Source organism: Pezoporus flaviventris, unplaced genomic scaffold (genome assembly GCF_033815535.1).
Source record: "Pezoporus flaviventris isolate CSIRO_AGI_PZ_B2104156 unplaced genomic scaffold, CSIRO_AGI_Pfla_v1 ptg000026l, whole genome shotgun sequence".
NCBI lineage: Eukaryota > Metazoa > Chordata > Aves > Psittaciformes > Psittacidae > Pezoporus > Pezoporus flaviventris.
In genome coordinates, this window is record NW_026892574.1 from 322,122 (window position 1) to 345,878 (window position 23,757).

General features: G+C 65.4%; 3 protein-coding genes across 5 annotated transcripts; all 3 read right to left on the bottom strand.

Moving 5' to 3' along the window:
• Window positions 1–124: 124 nt before the first annotated feature.
• Window positions 125–7,415, bottom strand: CAMKV (CaM kinase like vesicle associated). Its single transcript, XM_061458242.1, has 11 exons — window positions 7,237–7,415; window positions 4,162–4,270; window positions 2,897–3,028; window positions 2,743–2,817; window positions 2,529–2,667; window positions 2,329–2,449; window positions 1,832–1,907; window positions 1,614–1,750; window positions 1,453–1,531; window positions 1,281–1,368; window positions 125–1,074 (listed from the first exon to the last, which is right to left on the bottom strand). Exons 2-11 carry the CDS (start codon window positions 4,254–4,256, stop codon window positions 778–780), a joined length of 1,239 nt encoding a protein of 412 aa, XP_061314226.1. The 5' UTR covers window positions 4,257–4,270; window positions 7,237–7,415; the 3' UTR covers window positions 125–777.
• Window positions 7,416–9,418: 2,003 nt separating this feature from the next.
• LOC133271811 (uncharacterized) lies at window positions 9,419–11,459 on the bottom strand. The gene is given in 1 exon segment (XM_061458202.1): window positions 9,419–11,459. A coding segment is annotated over 1 exon segment (1,455 nt). The 5' UTR covers window positions 10,874–11,459.
• Window positions 11,460–14,446: 2,987 nt separating this feature from the next.
• MST1R (macrophage stimulating 1 receptor) lies at window positions 14,447–22,753 on the bottom strand. Of its 3 annotated transcripts, none has more exons than XM_061458245.1 (21): window positions 22,566–22,753; window positions 20,760–22,064; window positions 19,553–19,741; window positions 19,346–19,471; window positions 19,098–19,268; window positions 18,797–18,966; window positions 18,519–18,705; window positions 18,270–18,415; window positions 18,006–18,167; window positions 17,749–17,842; window positions 17,429–17,656; window positions 17,202–17,348; window positions 16,970–17,129; window positions 16,796–16,888; window positions 16,495–16,722; window positions 16,155–16,235; window positions 15,896–16,077; window positions 15,703–15,812; window positions 15,432–15,597; window positions 15,221–15,357; window positions 14,447–15,151 (listed from the first exon to the last, which is right to left on the bottom strand). In XM_061458245.1, exons 2-21 carry the CDS (start codon window positions 21,975–21,977, stop codon window positions 14,869–14,871), a joined length of 4,278 nt encoding a protein of 1,425 aa, XP_061314229.1. In that variant the 5' UTR covers window positions 21,978–22,064; window positions 22,566–22,753; the 3' UTR covers window positions 14,447–14,868. The 3 variants fall into 3 exon arrangements, with proteins under 3 accessions (XP_061314229.1, XP_061314228.1, XP_061314227.1); XM_061458244.1 differs by having other exon boundaries at window positions 18,006–18,188; XM_061458243.1 differs by having other exon boundaries at window positions 16,970–17,348; window positions 18,006–18,188.
• Between the last annotated feature and the right edge of the window lie 1,004 nt (window positions 22,754–23,757).

Below are 23,757 nucleotides of genomic sequence, written 5' to 3' on the forward strand. Positions count from 1 at the left end.
TCTCCGGTCGTGTACGCTGAAGCCTAACGGGGGGTCGGGGGGGGAGGCACCCCGCGGCCGTTACTTATCCCGTCCAGCTGCCGGCACCCCGCGCCCCACAGAGAGACGGTGCAGGCGGCGCTGGTGCTGTCTCAGTTTGTCCTCAGCGGGGTCTTTATTTGCCAGATACAGCCTGGGGTGGGGGGAGAAGGAGGGGCGCGGCGGCAGCCGCAGGCAGAGCCGGCCCTGCAGGCATGCAGCTGCGAGGGAGGGAAGCGGCGACCGGGAGGGGGGGGAGCCGGGGGGGAACATTTGGGATCCTCCAGGCACGACGCGGGGGGGGGGGGGGGGGGTGTTGGGGAATGGCTCCCGGTGCTCCTTCGCCCCTGCAACGCGCCCCCCGGGTTGGAGAGGGGGTACCGGGTGCTCTGCCCGCCGGGCCCCCCCCGCGGCCCCGCACATGCATGTGTGTTTGGGGGGCTCCGCGCGAAGCTCCCCACCCCAGCCCTGCGGGGCGTGCGGCCGGGGGGGGCTGCCCCGTATCTCTGCTGGACATCCCCGGGGCGGGATGGGGGGGGACGAGACACGGCGGCGGGGGACAGACTGAGAGAGCGGGACGGGGCAGGGACGGACAGACCGACCGGCAAAGCCGCCGGGGGGGCGGGTCGGACGGGCTCCATGCAGGGCTCTGCCCCGCGGCCGGCTCTCCGTCGGGGCACGTAGAAAAGGGGGCGCAGGCGGGGGCGCGGGGGCCATGCCGGGGCTATGTACAAAGGGGGGTGCCGGGGCCGCCGCTGCTCAGCCGGTCTGCTCGCTGGGGGGCTCGGCGGCGGCGGCGGCAGCCCCTTCCCCGTTACACGTGGTGGGCTCGGCGGGCGGCGTGCCGGGGGCTTCGGGCTGCGCGGCGGCGGGCGGCGGGCTGGGAGCAGCGGAGGCCGCATTGTCCTTGGCAGCGGCGGCGGCGCGGGCAAGGAGCGAGGCTGGACCCGCGGCCCGGGCCGGACCCGAAGCCGAGGCCGAAGCCGAGGCCGGGCCCGTCTCCGCCTGCTCGGGCGCCCGCAGGCGTTTCATGAGCGTGGTCACTCGCACCGCTTTCTGCGTGGGGAGAGGCAAGGAGCCGTCGGGCACGGGTGCTCCGCTGCCCCCGGGCCCCTCACCGCGGAGTCGGGTTCCCCACCGCAGATGCCTGCTGGAGGCTGCGGGATTCGCTGGGGCTGGGAACCCCCGAGGCTGACAGCCCCGTGCCGGGGGACTGGGGTCGGCCGGGAGGGAAAACTGAGGCACGGGGCACCCCCACTCACCTTCCACTTGGCCCGGGCGAAGTTCTTCTCGATCTGGGCACAGACGCCGTCCTTGATGTTCTTGTCAGAGGCGGCGTTGCCGGAGATCCTGGGGAGGTGAGGAAGGGTGAGCGGCCCCAACCAGCCCCCCCCCCCCCCCCCCAGTGCCCCGTCTGCCCCCTCCGCCCCTCACCACTCGTGGGAGATGGCCTCCTCCGCCGTGATCCGCTGGTCCTGCTCCACCTCCATTAGGCGGGTCACCAGCTCCTTGGCTGAGGGTACAGCGTGAGGAAGTCAGTGCCTGGGGGGAACACTGAGGCACCCCATGTGTTCCCCCCACACCGTGGGGCTCACCCGCCTGCGAGATGTCGTCCCAGTATGGAGGGTCAAACTCATAGTCCCCGGCCAGGATTTTGCGGAAGAGGTTCTTGTCGTGGTTCTCGTAGTCTTCCTCCTCCGTCTCCTCATAGAAGGGGGGGTTCCCCGAAAGGCTGGGGGGCAGTGTTGGGGGACTCAGCCCCGGTCATGGCCCACAGCCCCCACAGCCACCCCATCCCTCACCCTGCACTCACAGGATGTACATGATGACACCGATAGCCCAGCAGTCCACCGGCCGCCCGTACCGCTGCCGCCCCACCACCTCCGGAGCTGTGAGGGACAAGAGAGTGGCCCTGCCCTGGGGTCCCCAACCCCTGGTGCCTCGTCCCCAAGGCGATGGGGCGCAGAGGGACCCACCAGGAGCACCCAGGATTAACCCCTGGGGTGATGGGGAGAGAATGGGACCCACTGTGAGCACCCAGAATCAACCCCTGGTGTGACAGGGAGCGAGAGGGACCCACTGGAAGCACCCAGGATCAGCCCCTGGGGTGATGGGGCGGAGAGGGACACACCAGGGGCTCCCAGGATCAGCCCACGGGTGATGAGCAACAGAGGGAATCCACTAGGAGCACCCATGACCATTGGAAGGGACCTAATGGGAGCCCCCAGGACTGGTCCCCAGGGTAGCAAGGAGAAGCAGGGATTTGCTGGGACCCCAGCTGTGCTGCCTGTCCACCCGGCTCTCACCCACCCAAGTACTCGGGGGTGCCACAGGGCTCCTTGATGAGCCCGTTCTCCAGCTTGGCCAGGTGGAAGTCACTGATGACGATCTTGGAGTTCTTCAGGCGGTTATAGTACACCAGGTTCTCCAGCTGCCGGAGCAGGGGCTGTGAGTGCCGGGCTTGGGGGCACACCAGCACCCATGGGTGCTCCCACCCCACCACCACCAACCTTGAGGTTCCTGTGGACAATCTTAAGTGAGTGCAGGTAGGCAACAGCCTCCAGCACCTGCCGGATGACGTTGCTGGTGTCCTTCTCCGAGTAGTAGCCCTGGTCCAGGATCCAGTCAAAGACCTCCCGGCCGGTGGCCCTGCCAACAGCAGCTCTTCCAAAACCCACCCCTGGGGCAGCCCCAGCCAGCCCCCCCTGCACCCCTAACACTTACAGCTCCAGGAAGATGAAATACTCCTTGCGGGTGATGTAGACGTCCACCAGCTGCAGGATGTTGGGGTGCTTCACCCTATGGAGAAATAGGGGCATGGGTGGGGGTCCCTGCTTTGCTCCGCGGCATGGGAGCCAACCCCAGTCCCAGCACTCACATTTTGAGGATGATGATTTCGTTTTTGGCTGCCTTCCGCACTTTCCGCCCGTCCCGCTTCAGAAACTTCTTGCAGGTGTACAGCTTCCCCGTTGACTTCTCCTTGGCCCGGAAGATCTCACAGAACTCTTCCCTGTAAGAGCACCCACAGCATCACCCTCCTGGGGAGCTTGAGGTGTTCAGGTGGTCCCCAGCACCACCCCATCCCACCGGCAAGGGGAGATGCTGCAGGAGTGGAAGGAAGCTGCGGCTAAAATCCTCTCCATAGCATGGAGGAAAAGAGGGCAGTGAAAAGGAACTGATGGGGAATAATCAAACTTATAGGGAAGGGGGAATTTTGCTGATTAAAAGGCCCCCTCCCCATGACAGCCAGGGCAGGACCTGCTGCGTGTGCCGCGGAGGAACAGCAGCACACCCCGGCATTAATGTCAGTGCTGCAGTCAGGAAGAGAAAAGGGGAGACGCACTGGTGCAGGGGGATGCTGCAATAGGTCTGTTCTATTATTAATGGTGCTCCAGCCCATCAGCCAAGCCAGAGCTGCAGGAAGCCCCCGGGATGGGGGCGGGGGGGACGGACCTCAGCACCGCTCCAACAAAGCCTTTGGCTTTCCAGCTACCTTGGCTGTGCCAAAACCCTTGTGGCATCTGCCCTAGGTGCATGGAAGCTGAGACCCATGGGCTTTGGGACAGGCTGCCCAAAGATTGGAGCAGAGCTCTGCCAGCACCCAACAAGATGCCCAGTGTAACCCTGCCAGGTGTGACCCACGGCCATGTGGTCCCAGTGTTTTAGAGGCCAATGGGAAAAATGTTGGTGCATATTTTGGGGTCAAACCACTCTCATTGAGTCTGAAGGTTCCAGGTTTTGGAGCGCTTTCTAGAGGGTCCCCCAGCACGGCAGTAAAAGTTGGGGAGAAGCAGAAGCGCTCCGCTCCCACCCCCAGATGCACTTTCTTTTGCTGGAGCAGAGCCCTCCTGCTTCCTGGAGTGCTCGGGGGAGCTAGGATCATGCAGGATTCCTGCAATGTTGGGGGGAGGGATATGGGGAGCCACCCAGCTGCAGCTGGCAGCAGCTGCCTTCCTCAGAGGTGGTGGTGAGTGCCCACCAGTGAGAGGGACAAAGGAGGGGACAGCCACCCCAAAATGCACCCTGCCCATCCCAGCTGGGGAGCAGCACCCTGAAAGCATCCCCCCCCCCCCCGCTAAGCTCAGGACATGCAGGGGGTTGGGGTCCCCTAGGCACCGTGGGTCCGGGAAGGGACCAACTCACGTTTTGATGACTTGGCCCAGGTCATATCTGTCGGTCACCTCGGACGGCTGGTTATAATCTTTCTTGTCTCCCAGCGTCACGCAGCCAAACGGCATCGCAGGGCCCGGTGCTGGCAGGGCAGGGAGAGGCTTTGAGCACCCAGCACCACCAGCCCCTGTAGCTGTACTAATTAATGTGAAGCCTATCAAAGCGCAGCGGCTGCTGGTGCTTCTTGGCCGCCGCTGGCCACCACATGCCCAGCCTCACCAATGTATGTTCAGCACTGTGGCATCCAGCTGCTCTGCTGGGGCTCGGGCTGCCGGTGGCCAGCCCTTCTGGCCCCTGTTTGCAGATCGGTAATGATTTAAGTAGCCAGGGCTAGCGCAGAGCTCGGAGCACACACTGGGGAGGCAGCAGAGGAGAACAGACCCTTTCTCATTTCTCAGCCCAGTTGTGCCCCACGTTGACATTTCTTCTTCCGCCAGCAGAGCATCGCCACACAACATCACATGTGCAATGAGTTACACCAGCCTCAACTCCCTGTCCCCTAATAGCTGCAGTGGCCCAACCGCAGCACCCCGGTTTGGCAGCAGACAGAACACCAGCCATGGAACACACTGGCTCCTCCAGCCCTTTAGGAAGGACATTTTGCCCCTTGCTTTCCTACTAGGAACCCTTCAAAGCCAGACCCTGCTAAGACGCATTCCAGCAAAAAATGGGCCCCATAAAGTAATTTTTTCCCCTTTCCCATCCTGTTACTGGGAGGAAATCTCAGCAGATGTTCTTTTCTGATGGCTCAGAAGGAGACAGGGCTACCTAGCTCCACTAGCCCTCTTGGAAGGGCCTGAGTGGGGCCCTGCAATGGGATGCTGGCACAACGCTGAGGGCACACATTGCCCGATCCTGAAGTTCCTGAACCACCACACTGTGCTGTGCCCGCCTCATCATGTAGTGCCATGGCAGCAATGCCTGGGCCCTGGCGGGCCACGGGCAGGATGGCAGTGCGGGATGCGGAGTCGGCATCACGGGTACCCAAGCGCCGAGCCTGTTGCTATGGCAATGGGAGCTGGAGATGCAGAAAGCGGCACATCCTTGGGAGGAGGGGGCAGGGACGGGCAGCACCCAGCAGCGCTCGACCCACCTGCGGGTGCACGGCACCGTTCCTGCCACGCAGGCCCCAGGAGGAAGGTGATCCTGCCTGCAGCACCCAGGACATGCACCTGAGCACTCCCTAGGGTGACTGACCCCAAACCTGGGTGGGATGTGGGTGCAGTGAGCCAGAGAATGGGGGCATGCTCCTTCCTGCTTCCACCCCTTGGGGCTGACTTGCCTCTGTGTCTGCCTGAGCAATGCTTGCAGGATGGGTGCTCCCACATTACCCGACACCCAGGCACCCTCCTGCCGAAAAGCCCATGTTGGGCAAAAGCACCCATCCCTATCCCGCTAAGGGTGCACTCAGTCCCAAAAGAGAAGCAGAGCACCCATGGGACACCCTTACCCATGGCACAGACCGGCTGAGGCTTTCCAGCCCACGCTCATCACATCCAACAGCCTTCCCAGCAAATATGCCCTGCCTGGCACCTCCATGACCCTGTGCTGCATGACACCAGCTCTGCCGTGCCACCATGCCCAGCAGAGGAGCACAAGGGCTGTCCCGGCAGCTGCTGGTGTGGTGGCAGGCTCGGTGCTGGCAGGGGTAAGGCTGTCCTGCGGGCAGGCTGCCAGCGCCAATGGCGTGATGCCAGGATTAGCCAGGAAGGGGACCCGGGCGGGATGATATATCAGGATTTTATTGCTGTCTCTGCGAGTGATCAGCTAATCTGCGCTCATAAAATTAGTTCCCGTTCATTTAGCAGGGACCCATCCTGCTGGGGCTGAGCACCGGCACCCTTGCTGGTCCCAGGCTGGCTTGAGGCATGGCTCACTGTACACCGGGTACCCCACAAGGGAGGCTGGCACCCAGCCCTACATCAGGGCCAACACCTGCACCCCACAGGTGAGAGTACCCCCACTATGGCAGGGGCACCCAGGCAAGCAGTGGGTGAAAGGGGAGTGCTCCCTCCCCGGGGTGCTGGGGGGGGGGGGGGAGGTTGGGTGCTGCACCGGCACCCGCGCACATCCCCCCCCGCTGAAGCATCTAATTTGGGAGCAAGAAGCAACAGCGGGTGTAAGACAATAGCGGGGAAGTGGGTGGCTGGGTGCGGACGGCACGAAGAGATGACGCAGCCCCACAGCCCTCACCAGCGGGGTCCCCCAGCCCCCCGAACCCCGGATCTGCCCCACGGCGCGGGTACCCCCGGCCGGGCTCCTGCCCCGGCCCCGCTTCCACCTGCAGCTGCCCCGGACGAGTCTGTGTCGGGGGTCCCCGCTGTCGCCCCCCATTCCTCCCAACATCTGTGGTAGAGGATGTACCGCGGAGAGCGAGAAACCGCAGCCGGGCCGAGACGGACCGAAGTGTTGCTGGCGCAGGGGGGAGCCGGGCAACGGCAGGCGGAGGGGCTGCGCCAGCCGCCCGCTGGCCGCAGGAGCACCCGGGCTGGCGGGGGGAGCCCCGGGATAGTGCGGAGGGGCGGCCCGGGCCGCGCACCGCGGGCGAAGTCTCGGCAGGGGCCGGCTCGGAGTGATGCGGCAGCGGGAAGGGAGCGGGCTGCAGGGAGAGGAGCATGGACCCAGAAGGAAACGCCCGGCGGCGGGAGAGCGGGGCGAGGGTCTCCAGCATCATTGCCCCGTCACGGGGCTCTCCGGGCTCCGCGCAGAAGCGGCACGGGGGCGGCGAGCGGGGAGGCGCGGGGGGGAGCCGGACTTCGGGGCCCCCGTCGGGGCTCGGGGTCTGCGGGACGCGGGATGCCGGCAGGGACGGGGCAGCAGCGGGCGGCCGTCGGAGCGCGCACGGAGCCGAGCACGGACCGGCCGCGATGTCCCGGGCCACCGCGGATGGGGGGGTGGGGGGTGCGTGGGGGACAGCCCCGAGCCCACAAGTGCCAAGTCCCATCAACGCCCCCATCCCGGTCCTGGCTCCCCCCCCCCCCCGCCCGCGGCACGGCACGGACCGGACCGGCTCTGCTCGGCTCTGTCCCGGCGCGGCGGCGCTCTCACCTGCACGCCTCTTCGACCGCAAAGGGGGGCCGCGGCCCGGGGCCGCCGCTCGGGGGGGCCGCACGCCCCTCCCTCGCTCCCTCCGCGCGGGGCCGGTGCGGAGCCGAGCCGAGTCGAGCCGAGCCGTCGGTCCGTCGCGGCGCGGCCCCGCGCGCCCGGCGCGGCAAGTTGGGGGGGCGGGACCTCGGGGGCCCGCCCCCCGCCGAGAGCCCCGCCCCGCCCCTGACGTCACTGCCAAACTTCGCGCCCCGCCCGAGAGGCACCGCGGGAACGGTCACGCGTGGTGATGGGGCGAGTCCCGCAGCGCGGCGGGACGGGGCGGCCGCGGCTCCGGAGCTGCCCCGCAACGCGGGCAGGGCGTAAACACGGTCAGGGGCACCCCGCGGGACCCCCACCAGCACCCACGTGTGGGGTGCGCCAATACCCGCGAGCCCCCGTGGGGTGCTCAGGTCCTGCTGCTGCCCAGCCGGGTGAGACAGAGCGGTCTGCGATGTCCCCCAAGCCCGTGGCACTCTCCCCATCCTTTCTGTTCGGCCGAGGAGGTGCTCACCCAAAGGGACACCGAGCCTGCAGGCTCCTGGTGCAGCTCTGGTGTCACGGTGGGCTTCACTGAGGTGGTGGGGACTGAAGTGAGATGCAAAACGCTGGGATGCACCAGGGTCCCTTGGGCTGGGCCGTGGCTGCCTGCCCCGGATGGGATGGTGCAGGATAGGATGGGGTGGGTGGGATGGGACAGGACAGATGAGAGAGATGGGATGGGTGGTGTAGGATGGGATGGATGGGAAGAATGGGGTACGATAAGGTGGATTGACATGTTGTGGGATGGATGGGATGGAATAGGACAGGGTGGATGGAGTGGGGTGGGATGAAACAGGCTGGATAAGATGGGACAGGAGCAGGTTATTAGCAGAGCTGAGTGTGGGCCCAGCGTCACATATACCATGAAGACACACGCAGACACATGGTCCCACTTCTGTGCCATGATCCTACGGGAACCAGGCAACTTCCTTTGTCCTCCTTCCACAGTTGTGCGTCCCCACTCACTCCCCCATGGACAGGGATTATCCATTCCCCACAGCCCAGGCCAAGGGGAAGAAAGGGGCAAGAAATCAGCCACCCTAATACTGTTAACTCTGCCCACCTCCTGGACATGGCAGCCAGCCCAGGGTGGACAGCACAGCCCTGGGGTGCAGCAGGGCCCGCCACCCCCTCCCCCAGTTCCCAGAGCACCTCGCTCCTCATGCAGTGCAGCTGCGTGCGTGGAGCCTCCCGCATGGCATCATGCTGCACACTGGCGTTTGTGGCCCATATGGTGCCGCTTCTGAGCTGCACCCGCACTCGCCTCCCCTTCTGCCCTGCACCCACCAAACCCCAGCTCCCCAAAACTGCCTGGTCCTGAGCTGTCACAGGGCCACATCCTCTCCCCAGCCCCACAAGCTTGGGTGAGGCAGACCCATGGGCAGGAGACACCAGGATCCCATCCCTAAAGCTGGCATCTCCCCTCTGCTCCCAGGGAGACCAGCCAGCACCCCAAGGCAGATGCAGCACAAGGGTACCCCCTGCATCTGACCCACCGCAAGACCCAGGCCCATCGTCACCCGCACTGGGTAATTAACGGCGCGTGAGAGCTGGGGAATTAGCAGGGCGCTGTAGTTTGAGCTTCTAATCAAGAGTTTAATCATAGCGGCTGGCAGCAGTGCAGCGCAGTTATTAATCTCTGCACCTTGCAGGAACCTGGAGTGTAACTCACAATTACCCAGCAGGCGCCCGGCACGGCTCAGCACTGCCCAGCAGTGGCTCACAACACAAGGGGTGGGATGGGCTCCTCCATCCCTTGTGACTCCTCCACCCCTCGTGGCCACACTGTCCCCTGTAGTGCCTCCAGCCCCTTCAGCCTGCCTCGTGCCCAGCACCTCCTGGCACCAGCCTCCTGCCATGGCAGAACTGCCCCAGGGTTCCATCACTGCCCTCTGGTTCAGATCTCGCATCACCCCGTGCCCCATTTTGGGATGATCAGCTCTGCTGAACCCACCAGCATTTGTCCCTGCTGTGCCCTGACCCGCTGACCTGCTCACCCACTGCCCCATGCACTCATCACCACATACATCCAGTGCTCCATGCACCCAGTCCTCCACGCACCCACCACCCTTCCCACTGGCCCATGGTGAGCCCAGAGCTGGGTTCAGGGTGACTTGACTGGTCTGGAGTGACATTTTCTGTAGGCCTTCTGGCACAAGAGGCTGCCAAGGTGGATCTGCCAAGGCTGGGGACCCTTTGCTCGGGTGGGGGGGACCCAGGATGGGGGACACCTGGCTGTACCTCTCTGCCCCAGACAGTGTTGGAGGGGGTCCAGGGCCAGCCTAGCCTGGCAGCCCCATGCCGGGGGGCTGCTGCTGGGGTGCAGTGGGGTGCAGCGGGGTGCAGCGGGGGGCCGTGCAGCATGGCCGTGACTCAAGCGCCACGCGGCACCACATCCCTGCGTGCTCGCCATCGCCATGGCAACCGTCAGGCAATCAGCGGTAATTGCGTGTGTCGGCCTGGCAACGGGGCCAAATAAACCCCATCCATCCTTTCGGGGGGCTGGTAGAGGGGGGGAGGGAGAAAATAAAGGGGTGCAGCCGCCAGTTGCCACTCGTGGGCCTTTATTAGGGTCAGCAGCAGTGGGAGTGCACGATGGCAGGGCCGCCCTCTGCATAGACGTCCCGTGGCACCCATGCTCCCTGGAAGCCATCGAGGGCAGCGGCCAGTGACCCTCCCAGCCAGGCAGCTGCATGGCGGTGTGGGGCGGCCTCGGCAGGGACCCCCAGCTCTGCTGACAGGCGCTGGGGGAGGCCATGCAGCAGCGTGGTGCCCCCTGCCAGCAGCAGGCAGGGTGGGGGGCTGCCGGTGGGGCTCCCACAGCGGTGCAGGCTATGGGATGCCTGCTCCAGCAGCCCTGGCCCCGGCAGCCCCAGGGCCGTGGGGGCCACCAGCATCTCGGGGCACTGGAACCGCTCATCCTCTTGGAGCAGCCCCGAGGTGCTGGGGGGGTGACGGGCTGGGGCCTCCCGGCACACGGCAGGACGCAGCAGCAGGTCTCCTTCAGGTGGCACAGGGGGTAAGTGTCGAGGTGGACCCCGCGGGACTCCAGCAGCTGGCCCAGGTAGAGGGTGAGGGCATCCCCAGCCACGTCCAGGCGGAAGGTGGCGTGTGGCAGCGCGTAGCCTTCCCGCACCCCTGCCGCGTATGAGGTACCGGCGCCGGAGCCCACCACCACGCCGGTGGTGCGCCCATAGGAGTATGCGGCGAGCAGGGAGCGGGGCAGCACCAGCATGGCCGGCACCCCGAAGCCCTCGAAGAGCAGCTCGGCCATCTTCTCCCGGTTGGCGGTGGGGGAAAGCGGGGCGTCCGTGGCCAGCACGGCCACCTCCTCGGGGCAGACACACAGCTCCTGGTAGAGGATGCGGTGTCACAGCTCCTCCAGCCCGTCCCAGTCAGTGACCACACCGTGGGTGAGGACGGGGCTGCCCCCAGCCTGGCTGGGCACCACCGACCGCAGCTGCTCATCCCCAGCCAGCCCGCTCCTTGTGTGGCCTGTCCCCGTGTCAATGACAACAGCGCACAAAGCCTTGTACCTGTCCATTGGCTTGGCCCCCATCACATCCAGTGCTTGCGCTGCTACCTGGAGCTCTGCCTTGGTGGGGGTGAGAGCTCAGTCGCCCTAGCAACTGCCTGCATCACTGTGATGACATCACCCATGGCATCAGGCTTTGGTTCCCCTTCCCATCGGAAGACCTTTGGGGGTCCCTGAGTCTCACTGGGGCAGTACCTGTGGTTGTACGGACCAGGGCACAGAGAGGCTGCTCAGGGCAAGGAGTTTCATGTGGGGCTCCTTGCTGGGAGAGAACTGATCTTGAGGCAGAAGACTGGGACCAGCACTGGCACAGGTCCTGATCGGGTGCTGAGATGGGGTGAGCCGCCTTGGCTGAGGGTGGGTGCTCTCTCAGGGACAGGAAAAGGAGAAAAGATGTGTCTTATATGCTGTAAGGCTTCAGGGTGAAGAACAGATCCCTGGAGCCCACCAGAGCTGCCTGGGGACCACTAGAGCATTCTGGAGTCCATCAGAGATCCCCAAGGGCTACCAAAGCTCCCCAAAGACCGCTGAAGCTCCTCAGAGACCATCAGAGATGCCCCAGGTCCATCTGAGCTCCCTGGGGGCCAGCAGAGCCCCAGATGGCTGCAGGGGTGCCAGCACGAGCATGGGAGGGCAGAGGTACAGGGCTGGCAGCAGGACCGGGGTGCCAGGGTGCGGGGCCGGGGTGCAGTCAGCCCCCCCCGCGGCTCACAGCCATCATTAGCAAGACCTGCTGGTTTCTATAAACGTCTCGGCGGAGCCGCGGCAGCCGCTCTTCACGCCCGCTCCCCAGCGCCGGCAGCGCTAAAAACAGCTCGGCGCTGCCTGCTGCCTCCTGCCACCTCTCGCCGGCCCGGCTGACGCCGCGACCGCCGCTTCGCTCCGACGCTGATTTGACGCCGTTTTGGCCGTCCTCCACTCCAGCCCCCGTCCCTGGGTGCGGTGGAGGTGAAGGGGGGACGGGAATGGGTGCACCCATTGCCTGCACCCAGTCTTTGCACCCGCTTTGCCACGAGGGGCTCAGAACCGAGGTGCGCGAGGTGCCATTGCGGCAGCACGGGCAAACGCCATTGCAGCACATCCCCAGGCGCTGCTGGCAGCGGGTCCGTGCCCGGCTCTGCCCGTGTGCCCGCAGTCTCTCATGCTTTATAGATGGCTCCGATTTTAATAATTAATCCCTGCTAACGACAGCACTTTCCCCAAATAAAACATTTAAAGTGCTGTGTGTGCAAGGCGTGCTGCCGGGGCGGGACGCCGGCTGCTCTGCTGCAGCCGTGGCGGGTGGGCATGCTGCGATGTGGCGCTGCACAGCGTGGCATGCCATGGCCACACATGCCCACCGCTCAACGGGGTGCTCTACCAACCATGCCCAGCCATGCAGCACCTCAGGGTGCCACTTGAGTGCCCACCCAAGCCCAGGCAGCAACTCTGAGACACCTCCAAGATGCAGCATGGGTGCTAGGTGCCATGTGAGATGCCACCCTGTGATGGCCCCTGCCTGTCCCCTGTGCTGTAGCACCAGCACTGGACCTGGCTGGCAGCAGGGAGAGGCAGGCAGGGACAGACAGGGGTAGACATATGCCAGCCCATGGCTTTGAAGGCCTGGTGCTCACTCCACACTTCCCGCAGCGTAATTAGGGCAGGATAAATGCATATTAGCATGAAATCTGTCATCTCTGCTAGCACATTTAAGGGGGGACACACATGACAGCCTGAGGCGGGCGCCCTCCTCAAAGCACATCACCATCACCACCATGCAAGCCTTGTCAGCTAACAAGCAGCTGGCTGCACTGCCCCACCACAGGCACTGACAGCTCTGTCACACTGTGAGTCCCTGGGGCTGCCCCACCGTGCCATAAGACGGTGGGACAGGCACCCGTCTGCCAACCAAACACAGCCACCCTGCCCCATGCTGAGGAGGGTAACACTGAGGTGCCTATCCATGCGTCCGTCCATCCATCCATCCATCCATCCATCCATCCATCCATCCATCCATCCATCCATCCATCCATCCCTGCATTCCATCTGGCATCTAGCATCCCCCAGCACCTCCGGGCTTTGATTCAGCCCGTTCAGCCATGCGGTGCTGGGCCCTTTCCGTTGCTACAGCAACTCAGCAGCGCAGCCGAAATGGTGCTGCTTGGCCTTGAGTGAGCACCCACACTAGGTCAGGAGAGCAGCACGGCCCCACTGCAGGGAAACTGAGGCACTGTCCCAGAACTGTGGGATGCCGGGATCCAGCCTCGCTAAATATATCCCTGCGGGAGCGGCGACAAAGCTGTGCAGGTGTGAGACACCGGCGGAGACGGACAGCTTGGCTGATAGGAGCTGACGCGGCCCCGGGCTCCGGCTCCGCTTAATGAGCAGCTGAGGAAGGTTTATTTAAAGCCAGGGCCGGCTGCAGGACCCCCACGGCTGGCCACGGACCGGGAAGCAGAGCTGCCCGTGGCCATGGGGCTGGGGCATGTTTCAGCATCCCCTGCACATCCACCCATCCCCACCCCTGCCCTCACCCCGAGCACTGGATGTGAGCTCAGGGGAGTGATGCCCATCACCGATGGCTTCCTCTTTTCCAGGGTCTCATTCTAGGGGATTCTTGCCCCAGACTTGGGGTGGGGAGGATCTCCTTGTCAGTGAGCTCCTCGCAGATGGGAGGTCTGCCATCAGTGCCAGCAAAAGGAGCAAAGTCTGGCGGTGGGATCAGTTGGGGCTCAGCTGCTCTCCCTGCTCCTGGGCAGCGCCTGGCACGAGCTGCACCATCCCCTGCACAGGCAGCAGCTGGAGCAATTAGGGTGTAATTACGTGAGACTGGCAATGACACTCGGTCACCAAGCAGGAACCCCCAAGCCTGATCCAGCGTGCCCCACCACGACCCTGTGCAGACAGGCAGGGTGAGTAACTCTCTGGTACTGGGTACCACTCTGGGCTGGGCACCACTACATCTGCCACCATGGCACCATGTCCTGGGCACTGTGGCACCTCTATGCCATGGATGCTGTAATCCTGTACCCTCAGCTCTGTGACACCAGCAGCACAGTGATCCCACAGCCAGGCACCTGTTGTCCCAAGGACACCCTCATCCCATGCTCAGGCACCCATCATGCTGTGATCCCATGGTCACCATGACCCACACCTTGGGCAGTGGGATCCGAGGGGCACCATCACCCCAAGACCAGGTGTATGGTGCTGTACCTGTGAGATGCCACATCACCACCACAGCCCCCAGCCACCCAGGTAAGGGGGCAGAGGTGAGGGGCACAGTTGGCACCCACTGCTCGTTGGGACCACTAGCAAGCAGGGCTACAGGCTCCAGCCAGAGGGACTTTCAGGAGAATCCTTTAGCTTGGTGTCTCCCTGGGTCCCCCCCTAAGCACAGGGGCTGGTGGTCCCAGGGGTGCATAGGGTGGTCCCAGCGTGGTGGGCACCAGGGGACAGGGTCCGGGGTGGCCACACCAGCACCAGCGTGCAGGTGCCTTCGAATGGCTGGTATGGGAACAGTGGGTGCCCCATGGGGGGTGAGCACCCTCCTCACAGGGGGACAGGGGTGCTGCCAGCCAAAGCACGGTCCCCCCCAGAGACACAGCCCAGTGCTTGGTAAAAACAGAAGTAGGTTTTAATGAGTCATTCCAGCAGCCAAGGGGCTGGAAACACCCAGGCACCCATGGGTGGGCCAGGTCACCCTATGGCACCTGCCGCGGCCCCCCAGCAGAGGCTCACTATTGTGGGGCTGAGCCTGGGACCACACAGCACCCAGTCACTGTGGGGCTGAGACCCCAGAACCCAGCCAGTGCAGGACAGAGCCCCATGGCACCCTGTGCTATAGGGCCAAGCCTGGGGAGCACCCAGCAAGGTCCGGGTGTGAGCCATGGGAGAGCACCTCACAGCACTCAGCTGCCTCTCAGCACCCATCCCACAGGGAGAGTGCCTCGTAGCACCCAGCTGCATGCTGCATCCCTCCTAGGGCAAGCGTGCCCATAGTGTATGGGGATCCAGTGGCCCCCACAGTGCAGAGCACTCCATCAAAACATGGCTGTCCCCTCCTCTTCTTCCTCCTCTTCTTCCTCCTCTTCCTCTTTGTCCTCCTCCTTATTATCCTCATCCTCATCTTCACCATCAGGCAACAGCCCCAGAGGGGCAGGAGGGAAGGGGGGGCCACGCTCCAGGTTAACATAGGTGACAGCCAGGTTGACGTAGAGCTCACCCTCCAGCGCGGCCAGGACACGCTCCAGCTCACCCACCAGCCCGGTGAAGGACGGTCTCTCCTCCGGCGCCGGTGCCCAGCAGCTCAGCATCACCCCATACCTGTCCCAACACCCCCGTCAGCACCAGCAGCCCCCTGGAACCCCCCCACCCCACCTCAGCCCCACTCACAGGGCGTCAGGGCAGTGCTGGGGCTGTGGCAGGCGTCTCCCCCGCTGCAGGTAGCGGGTCATGTCGTAAGGGTCCACCCCGGGGTACGGTGATGCTCCCCGTGTCAGCAGCTCCCACATGAGCACCCCGAAGGACCACTGCCGAGCAGAGAGCTGCCATTGAGGGGGGGAGGCATGGTGGGGATGGGGACAGGGATGGGGATCGTGCCTACCACATCCGACTTGGTGGTGAACTTTTGGGTCTGGAGGCTCTCCAGTGCCATCCACTTGACGGGCAGCTTGGCGTGGCGGTGCCGCCGGACGCTGTAGTACTCCTTGCCGAACACGTCCCGTGCCAGCCCGAAGTCAGCCACCTTCACTGTCAGTGTCTCGTCCAGCCTATGGGACACCAGTTTTGGGTGGGGAGAGACACCGCCTCATACCCACCCCCGGGTCCATGGGGTGACCCCTATGTCTGGGGCTGGCGGGCATGGCTAAACTCACATGCAATTCCTGGCTGCCAGGTCCCGATGCACAAACTTCTTCTGGGCCAGGTACTCCATGCCCAGGGCCACCTGCAGCCCAAAGCCGATGAGCTCCTTCACTGTGGGGCTCTGTGGGGTGGGAGCAGTGAGTGGGGACACCTTGATCCCACACCACCACCACCCCCCCCCCCACCTGCAGGGTACCCCCATACCCGCTCCTGTGCGCGGATGAAGTGGCGCAGGTCCCCATGGCGCATGTAGGGCAGGACGACGAGGGGCAGCCCGTGGCGGGGCAGGCACACCCCCAGCAGCGAGAGCACCTGGGGGTGGTGGAAGCTCTTCATAAGGATGCCCTCGCGCAGGAACTCCTCCACCTCCTCCACGTCGGTGATGCCTGCAGAGAGCTGAGCTGCGGAGCGCTGACTCCAAGCCGTGCCGCGGGGCCGCGCAGAGGCAGCGGGTGCTACTCACGGTGCAGGGACTTGACAGCACAGTGGAGGTCCCCCAGCAGCGGGTCCGAGTAGGTGCCATGGTAGACGCTGCCAAAGTGTCCTGCAGGGACAGGCAGTGTAAAGCTGGCACCGCACACAGTGAGCGGGCAATGCCATGGCCAAATTCATAGGGTCACAGAATCCCAGACTGGTTTGGGTTGGAAAGGACCTTAAAGCTCATCCAGTTCCAAACCCCTGCCACGTGCAGGGACACCTTCCACAGGATCAGGTTGCTCCAAGCCTCATCCAAGCTGGCCTTGAACACTGCCAGGGATGGGGCAGCCACAGTTCCTCTGGGCAAACGGGGGGCATTGCATCACCTTTGCCGATGACCTGGTGGCGGTGGGTGACGAGCCGCTCCTCGGGGATGAGGATGTCCTTCACTTCCTCCAGCAGCTCTGGCCGCAGGTCCTCCAGGCAGCAGGATGTGGCCCTGAGCAGGGGCACGGGGGAGCCGCCAGCCGCCATACCAGCACCAGCAGCGGTACCAGCACCAGTGAACCGTGCCCGGGGCAGTGCTGGGCCGGGACTGCCTGCTGTGGGCAGCACTGCTGGGACAGGCAGGGTGAGGGCTGGGCAGGCACCCAGCACCCCAGCACCCCGACGGTGTCACCCACTTACCCAGCACCTCCCTGTAGTCGATGCCAGGGCGCTGGGTGGTGGCAGGGGGGTCACTGCGGCCAGGCTGCACCAGCAGCTCCAAGTTTTCCGTCCCTGCAGGCAGCAATGGGGTGGGTGGTGGGATGCAGGCGAGGGCTGCGGGGCTGCAGGGTGCCTAGGGAGCACAGCACTCACCCCTCCTCTTCCTCCAGTGCCAGCGGAGCAGTGCAGCAGCCAGGATGCCGCAGACCAGGAAGGTGACACTGATGCCCAGGGCCAGGCTGGAGGCCAGGTCCAGTGAGACAGCAGGGGACAGCACCCAGCCCAGCGCCTCACAGGCACTGTTCACACAGATCTGGGGGAGCAGGGGCTCAGCAGGGCGAGGACGGGGGACACTGGGGGGGTGACCCACCTGGGGGGTGCCTACCTCCACGGGGGCCCCAGCCGGGGGCAGGCGCAGCTCGCGGGGCAGGCGGCACGTCACCTCGTTCTTCAGCACATTGGGGTGGCAGTCCCGGCCCCCCACTGTCATGGTGATGTTCATGCAGGCAGCCACTGCATCCAGCCCCAGTTGCTGCGCGGACACAGCACCCTGAGCCCGGGGGCTCTGGCAGTGGGTCCCCCCACCCTGACTCACCCCATTGCCCCACATACGTGCACTTCGATCTCATCGTCACCAGGCTTGAGGCGGAGGCGCCCACCCTCTTGCTCCAAGGGGAAGACCTTGGGCCGGGGGTAGTAGAGGAGGCGGAAGAGCCAGCGGCCGGTGGCACCGTCCAGCAGCACGCTCAGGTTCCCCGGCGTCATCTCCACCTTGCTCTCGAAGGGGAATGCAGGGCTGCGGCACAGCACCCGCACCGGCGACACTGGGCTCTCGCACTCCTGCGGGCAGAGGAATGCTGGCACCAGCGTGGCACAGGGACTGGGGTGGCAGGGCATGGACGGAGGCCATGGTCTCCTGCCCTGGTGCTTACTGTGGGTTTGGTCCTCACGCCGCTGGCTTCAAAGCGGATCTTGGCACGATACACCGAGTCCAGGTGGGTGCCGATGATGGTGAGCATCGAGCCCCTACAGCGGACAGGGATCAGGGCTTTGGGGTGCACATAGCCCCCAGGGTGCATGCAGTCCCCGACATGCAGATGGTCCCTGGGGTGCATGCGGTCCCCATCACCTCACCCAGCCCATCCAGGGTGGTGGGGAGGCCGGGCAGGGAATGGAACTCAGCACTCACTCATAGCTGCAGCTGGGAATGACAGCCGAAACAGAGGGGTCGGGGCGGTACTGGAAAGGCAGGGGTGCCGGGAACTCCTCCCCATCAATCCACAGGGACACCCGGGCTGTGCCCAGGCCCCCGGCAGCAGGAGTCGTGCACCGAATGGTGCTGTCACCCTGCCTGGGGACACGGCGGCCGTGGCTGGGGGGACACAGCAGGGCTGCAGGGGGGTCCCTGTACCAGGGATTGCACTGTGCCCACAGGGATGGGGCAGGGGTGTACCTGGGCTGCCCGGCCAAAGGGCATGCGGAGCCATTGACCATCACCTGCCAGCTGCTCCCTGCCAAGAGGTGGGTGCCATAGAGCGAGAGGGGGGTGCCACCCCCCTGGGGGCCGAATGGGGGGTGCAGGGCACTGACACGGGGCTCCTGAAATGGGGTCGTTGGGGTGGGAGGTGAGCCAACCCTGACCCCAAACCCTGCCAGGGGGCAGCTGGCCCACATAGGGGTAACGGCCAGAGCGGGGCCATACCACAAAGAGGAAGCCCCCGAGGGTGGCAGAGCCATGGACACGGAAGCCAGGGAAGCCAGAGGGTCCATCGGGTTCCTCCACGGTGAGCACCACATCAGCAGGGCCCTCTGCCGCTGTCGGCCCCCCTGGCTCCAGCTCGCACACCAGCACATCCACAAAGTCTTTATGGCGGGAGGTGGGCAGGGGTCTGTGGGGCGGTGATGGGGAGTCAGCCCCAGGCTGGGGGGGCAGCCCCAGACCCCTCTGCTGCTGCTCCCTGCCCCGGCACCACCACGGACCTGTGGCTCTTGCTTTCCTCCGGCAGCACAGTGCAGCCTCGCTGTCCCACCACCACCCGGCAGGCTCCGCGGGGGCTGCGGCAGGGCTCGGGGTCTGGCCGGGAGCGGAAGGTCATTCCACACAGCGTCACCCGCGTCCGGCCCCGCAGCGGGGCGCTCCGAGGGTGGAACTGCAGGAGAGGAACCAGCGTCACCCTGAGCCCCAGGTACCCGGTGATGGCTGTGCCGCCCCATTTGCCACCTCCCTCCCATCCAAGCGCCCGGGAGATGCCGGAGCAGGGGGATGGCGGCGCAGACCTACGTCAGTGAGGACGGGCGGGCATTTGTCCTGGACCCACTGCCCCTGGCACTCATGGTGGTGCGTGCAGCCATTGCCGCACCAGCCGCAGCCCATGAAGCGCTCGGCGCGCAGGCAGTGCTGGCACGTGGAGAAGTGGCGGCAGCCGGGGCCGGTGACGTTCAGGCGCCATACCTGGGGACAGAGAGCGGAGGTGAGCAGGGCCCACGGGACTCAGCACCCACCCCACACACCCCGCGCCCCACACTCACCTTGGTGCCGGCAGTGAGGAACAGTGAGTGGCTCTGCAGCCCCATGGCACCCCGCACCGGCCCCGGCTCTCCCAGGGAGAAGTTGGCCAAGGTGAGGAGGTAGGAGCTGGAGCGCTGGAGCACCATCTGCAGTGGGGCAGAGCGGGGGGTCTGAGCGCACCCCACACCTTGCTGGGACCCCCACCCCACCCAGCCTCCCCATCCCACCTGGAATACCCGTCCCTCTGCTGTGCCCAGGTGAGCCACGGTGACGTCTCCTAGTGCGGTGACAAAGATGGAGGTGAGGAGGACGCCGGCCAGCTGCCCATTGAACAGATCCACCTTATGGGAGGCGGCAGGGACAAGGGTGGGCTTGTCCCAACAGCTGGTGTTGACCACTGGTGCCGAGAGGTTTACCTGAGGCAGAGCATGGGGTGAGTGCCTCAAAGCCTGCCCTGGTGCCCCAATCCCCCCATGGCCTCGTGGGTGAGCACCAGCTCCAGCCACAGGATACTTCAGGGACAGCCGATTGCCCAAACTCCCTCCAGGCGGGGAATATTTTGGGGGAAAAAGCACATCCTCGGCCCCTCCCGCAACCCCCGCGCAGCGTCAGATCCTGCCCTCCCCTCCCGACACATCTGGATGTGGTTATCACTGCCAGCACCACAGGGCACACACCCCAAATCCAGCCTTCGCCCTTTCCAACCCCTGGAGCTCGGCGAGGGTCCAGGGTCCTCCCTGGCCCCCCACCGGTTGTGGGGCTGGGAGTGCCCCCCTGGCTCGCCCCGCTGCCGGTGTGAGTCAGCGGCAATGAGCCGCGTGCGGGAAGTGGAGGGGATTTGGCTGCACCTTGCCCTGCGCCTGGCTGCGAACACCAAACCTCGTGTCATGGGTTCTTGCCGGGACCCTGCCTGCAGAGGGGGCCCTGCAGGGCTCCTGTCTGTGCCCATCCCGGCTGTGCCAGGACTTGTACCTGGGACACAACGTTCCCACCCCGCGGCTGCAGTGGAGGAGAAACCCTGGTGACTAATCCTGCTTCCGCCTCTGGTTTATTTGCCCAGTGAAGGCGGTGGCCCTGCGGTTGGGGGGGGAAGGTGGAAGCGGCCCTGGGAGCACCGCAGCCCTGCGGCTTCCCCCGCATATATAAACACTCTGGAGAGGGTGTCCACCGACAGCCCAGCGTGGGGACGGTGACTGCAGCGGCTCCCTTGAGAAGCCACACTAAGGAAAGGGATGCACGGCAAGCAAATGTGCACCCGTGTGCCAGGCTGTGTGTCCGTAGCACCCAGCTTGGGCGAGCACAGGGTGCCTGGGGTGGGGACACAATTGGATCCCTGCCTCCTCAGTGCTTCCCAGCATTCCAAATCCACCTCCCCGCATCCCAGCTGACCCCCAGCCTCCCCAGGATGGATGCGGCGCGCGGCGGAGGACTCACGTTGTGCGGGCAGTACTCCGTTGGCTGGAAGAAGCTGAGCCCCCTCAGCAGAGGCTGGTGCCCGGTGCCGCAGCACTTCTCCATGCCCTCCTCCATGGCCTGGTTGAGGAGGCGCAGGGGGAAGGCACAGACGGCCGAGTCCGCTCTCGGCACCCGGCTCTCCGTGCGGCTCTCGGCAAAGGCACCAAAGAGCACGGTGTCGGTGGTGTTGATGCCGAGGTCTCGGGCCAGGCGTGCGCCGGGGCGGGCAGCATGCGCTGCCTGCAGCACGTTGTAGGCAACGTCCCGCTCAGCACCCTCCTCACCGCTGCGCCTCCGCCGCCGCTTGGACTCGAAGCGGCAGTCAAGGACGAGCTCACGGTAGCGGCGGAGGTCGCGCTCATGGGTGCTGAGCCGCGCCAGGCGCGTGTGGTACGTCCCCAAGCCTGGCCGCTCTGGCTGCACCATCAGGAAGTAGACGTGGTCCCCATCCACGAAGGAGTACACATAGTGGATGGTGTAGTTGTCCTGGTACTGCGGCAGCACCGTCAGCCACTGGAAGTCGTCTGAAAACCCATCCAAGGTGCCTTTCAGCCTGCGGACAGACACCGACTGCGGGCTGTACCGCGCCGCCACGCTGCTGTTGATGGTGGAGCCGAGGTAGAAGAAAGAAGCGTAGGAAGTGGCCACCACGGTGGCACTGGTCCCCAGGGGGCTGGCCACGCAGTCAGGGCAGAATGCGGGGCTGTTGCCCATGGCTGAGTACAGGCAGTGCGTGGCTGCGATGGCCACCTCGCCATTCCGCACCTCCAGCTGGTGCTGGTAGCACAGCCCGTGCCGCGCTGTGCTGCAGCTGTACAGCCATGGTTCCAGTGGGTCCAGCAGCAGCAGGACGTTGTCGGCGTCCTCAGGGCTGTCCACAGCAGCCGGGCACAGGCGGCAAACCTCACATTCAGCGCTGCCCACAGGGCCAGTGATGAGGATGGAGAGGAGGCGCAGCTCAGGGCTCACCAGCAGGATGCGGTTGCGGATGGCCACGAAGACAGCGACCGGGCCGGTGGGGTCAGTGAAGATGGCGATGTTCTGCACGGGGCTGCCAGCGTCGAGGCTGGGCAGTGTGTAGGGGACAGAGAAGTTCCTGGTGGAGCTGTAAGGGATGCGGGGACACTGCCAGGCGCCAGCACCCAGCGAGGCTAGGGTGAGCACTAACAAGAGACACGTGCACCACAACAGCCCCATGCTGTGTGGTGCCACTGGTGTGGGGTTATCGACGGTGCTCAGCACTTAGTGCGGTCAGGACACGTGGAGGATTGGTCACCATCGCATCTGCCAAAACACAGGAGAAAGGGTTTTGCTCACTGCCATCAGGCGAGGACCAGGGGCACTGTGTCAGCTGCGTGTGGGGCAGCGGGTGCCGGGGTGTCCTTGGTTCAGGAATGGCGGGTGCTGCTGGGAAAGCAAACCTCTTCTCAAACACCATAAGCAGGAGGTGAAGCCAAGCTGCCTGCAGCAGCGGGATCAAATCCTGCCTGCTGCCACCCCTCAGACCCTTGACGACCCCAGAAGCCTTCCCTGTCCTCCAAGACTCCCCTCCTGGTGACTGCTGGACCTCTGCCAGCCCCCCTCTACCCCCGCAGACAAGGGCCCCAAGAGCCGCCTGGGGCCGGGCCGGGGCTGGGGACCGCTGCCAGCCCCCAGCGACAGCACTGGGGACAGAGGATCCCCACGGGACTGGGACAAGTCCCCTGCCAGCCCCCGGGACACGGACCCCGAAATACCCCCGTCGCCGGCTTCTTCCTCCGCTCCCCCCTTCCAGCTACCGCTTACCGGGGCCGGGAACGGGTCCTCGTCCGGGATCCCCGCCGGGTCCGGCTGCCTCCGCCCTCTCCTCCCGGGGGTCCGCCCCGTACCGTCCCGTCCCGTCCGGTGCCCGGTGCTGAGCAGTGCAGGGCGGCGGGCGCTCACCTGGGCGCTGCGGCGGGGCCGTGCCGGGTTGTTCCGTGCCGGGCCGGGCCGGGGCGGGGCGGACCGGGGCCGTGGTGGGGCTGTGGCGGAGCAGCAGGGGCGGGACGGGGCGGGCCCTGCCTCCGAGCGGTGCGGGGCTCCCGAGGGCCGGCCCCAGCACACGCAGCCCGCGGGGACGGGAGTTCTCGGGGAGCCCTGGGCACACACGGTCCCGAGGTGCTGGACGGTCGCTGTGCACCCCGGGGTAACAAGCTCGGGAGCGGTGCCCCGGAGGGACACGGGTGAGAGCCGGGACCCTGATCAGCACTTAGGGTGCAGTGCTGGCACGATGCCTCTGGTGCCCGCCGCGGCCCAACGCCGACAGCGTGGCCGTCGGAGGGTCCCCGTGTTGGGAGGTGGCTGCCAGGACCCCGGCGTGTGGGGGGGGGGGGGGCGAGCCCCCTTGCAGCAGCCCCCAGCCCCGCTGGGGCTCTTGACACTGGAATTGCTGCTTCCCGGAAGCTGCCCGCGCTGGCACCGCGCTTGCGACTTGCTTGCAGGCCGTCGGGGCAGCCCTAAGGGAGGCAGCAGGCTCAGTGTGTTGGGTTCCATCCGGGGGCAAGATCCGCAGCGAGCCCTGGGGCTTATTTCTCTTGTGTCCATCCTTTGTCTTCTGTTTGTGTCTCTGTCCTTTCCTCCTCGCCATCAACGGCTGCCTGCGGTGGCAGGAGGTGCCAGCACTGCTGGGACTTGCTGTTCCCAGGACTGAAGGCAGATGCTTTGCATCCTGATACACCGGAGGGATTTGCCCTTCGAGTGCCCCGTTCCCCTGGGGCTGTGGGCCCAGCTGCGCACAGGGACTTCTCCTCCACCCAAGCGGGGCGCTGCCCCGCGCTCCCAGGGGGACTTTGGTCCCAGGAGGGGCTGAACACACCAAACCCAGGCTCCCCTGTCCTCATCCCCCGGCCAGCCCCAGCCCTCCCAGGCTGGCTGCTGCCCCGCGTTGTGCAAGGCCCAGCGGTTACGTTGCCCTGTGCCTTGCCCAACAGCTCCTTCCTCTGGCTGCGCGTCTCCT

Bases quoted from the DNA above. Each gene is read 5' to 3' on its own strand.
- CAMKV (XM_061458242.1), bottom strand. From the start codon at position 4,256: ATGCCGTTTGGCTGCGTGACGCTGGGAGACAAGAAAGATTATAACCAG. The intron at 3,029-4,161 runs GTGAGTTGGTCC...GTGCTCTTACAG, and splicing joins CTGGGCCAAGTCATCAAAAC to GGAAGAGTTCTGTGAGATCT. The intron at 1,075-1,280 runs GTGAGTGGGGGT...CTCCCCACGCAG, and splicing joins TCGCCCGGGCCAAGTGGAAG to AAAGCGGTGCGAGTGACCAC.
- MST1R (XM_061458243.1), bottom strand. From the start codon at position 21,977: ATGGGGCTGTTGTGGTGCACGTGTCTCTTGTTAGTGCTCACCCTAGCC. The intron at 17,349-17,428 runs GTATGTGGGGCA...GTGTCCGCGCAG, and splicing joins ACGATGAGATCGAAGTGCAC to CAACTGGGGCTGGATGCAGT. The intron at 15,358-15,431 runs GTAGGCACGATC...TCTGCTCGGCAG, and splicing joins TCACCACCAAGTCGGATGTG to TGGTCCTTCGGGGTGCTCAT.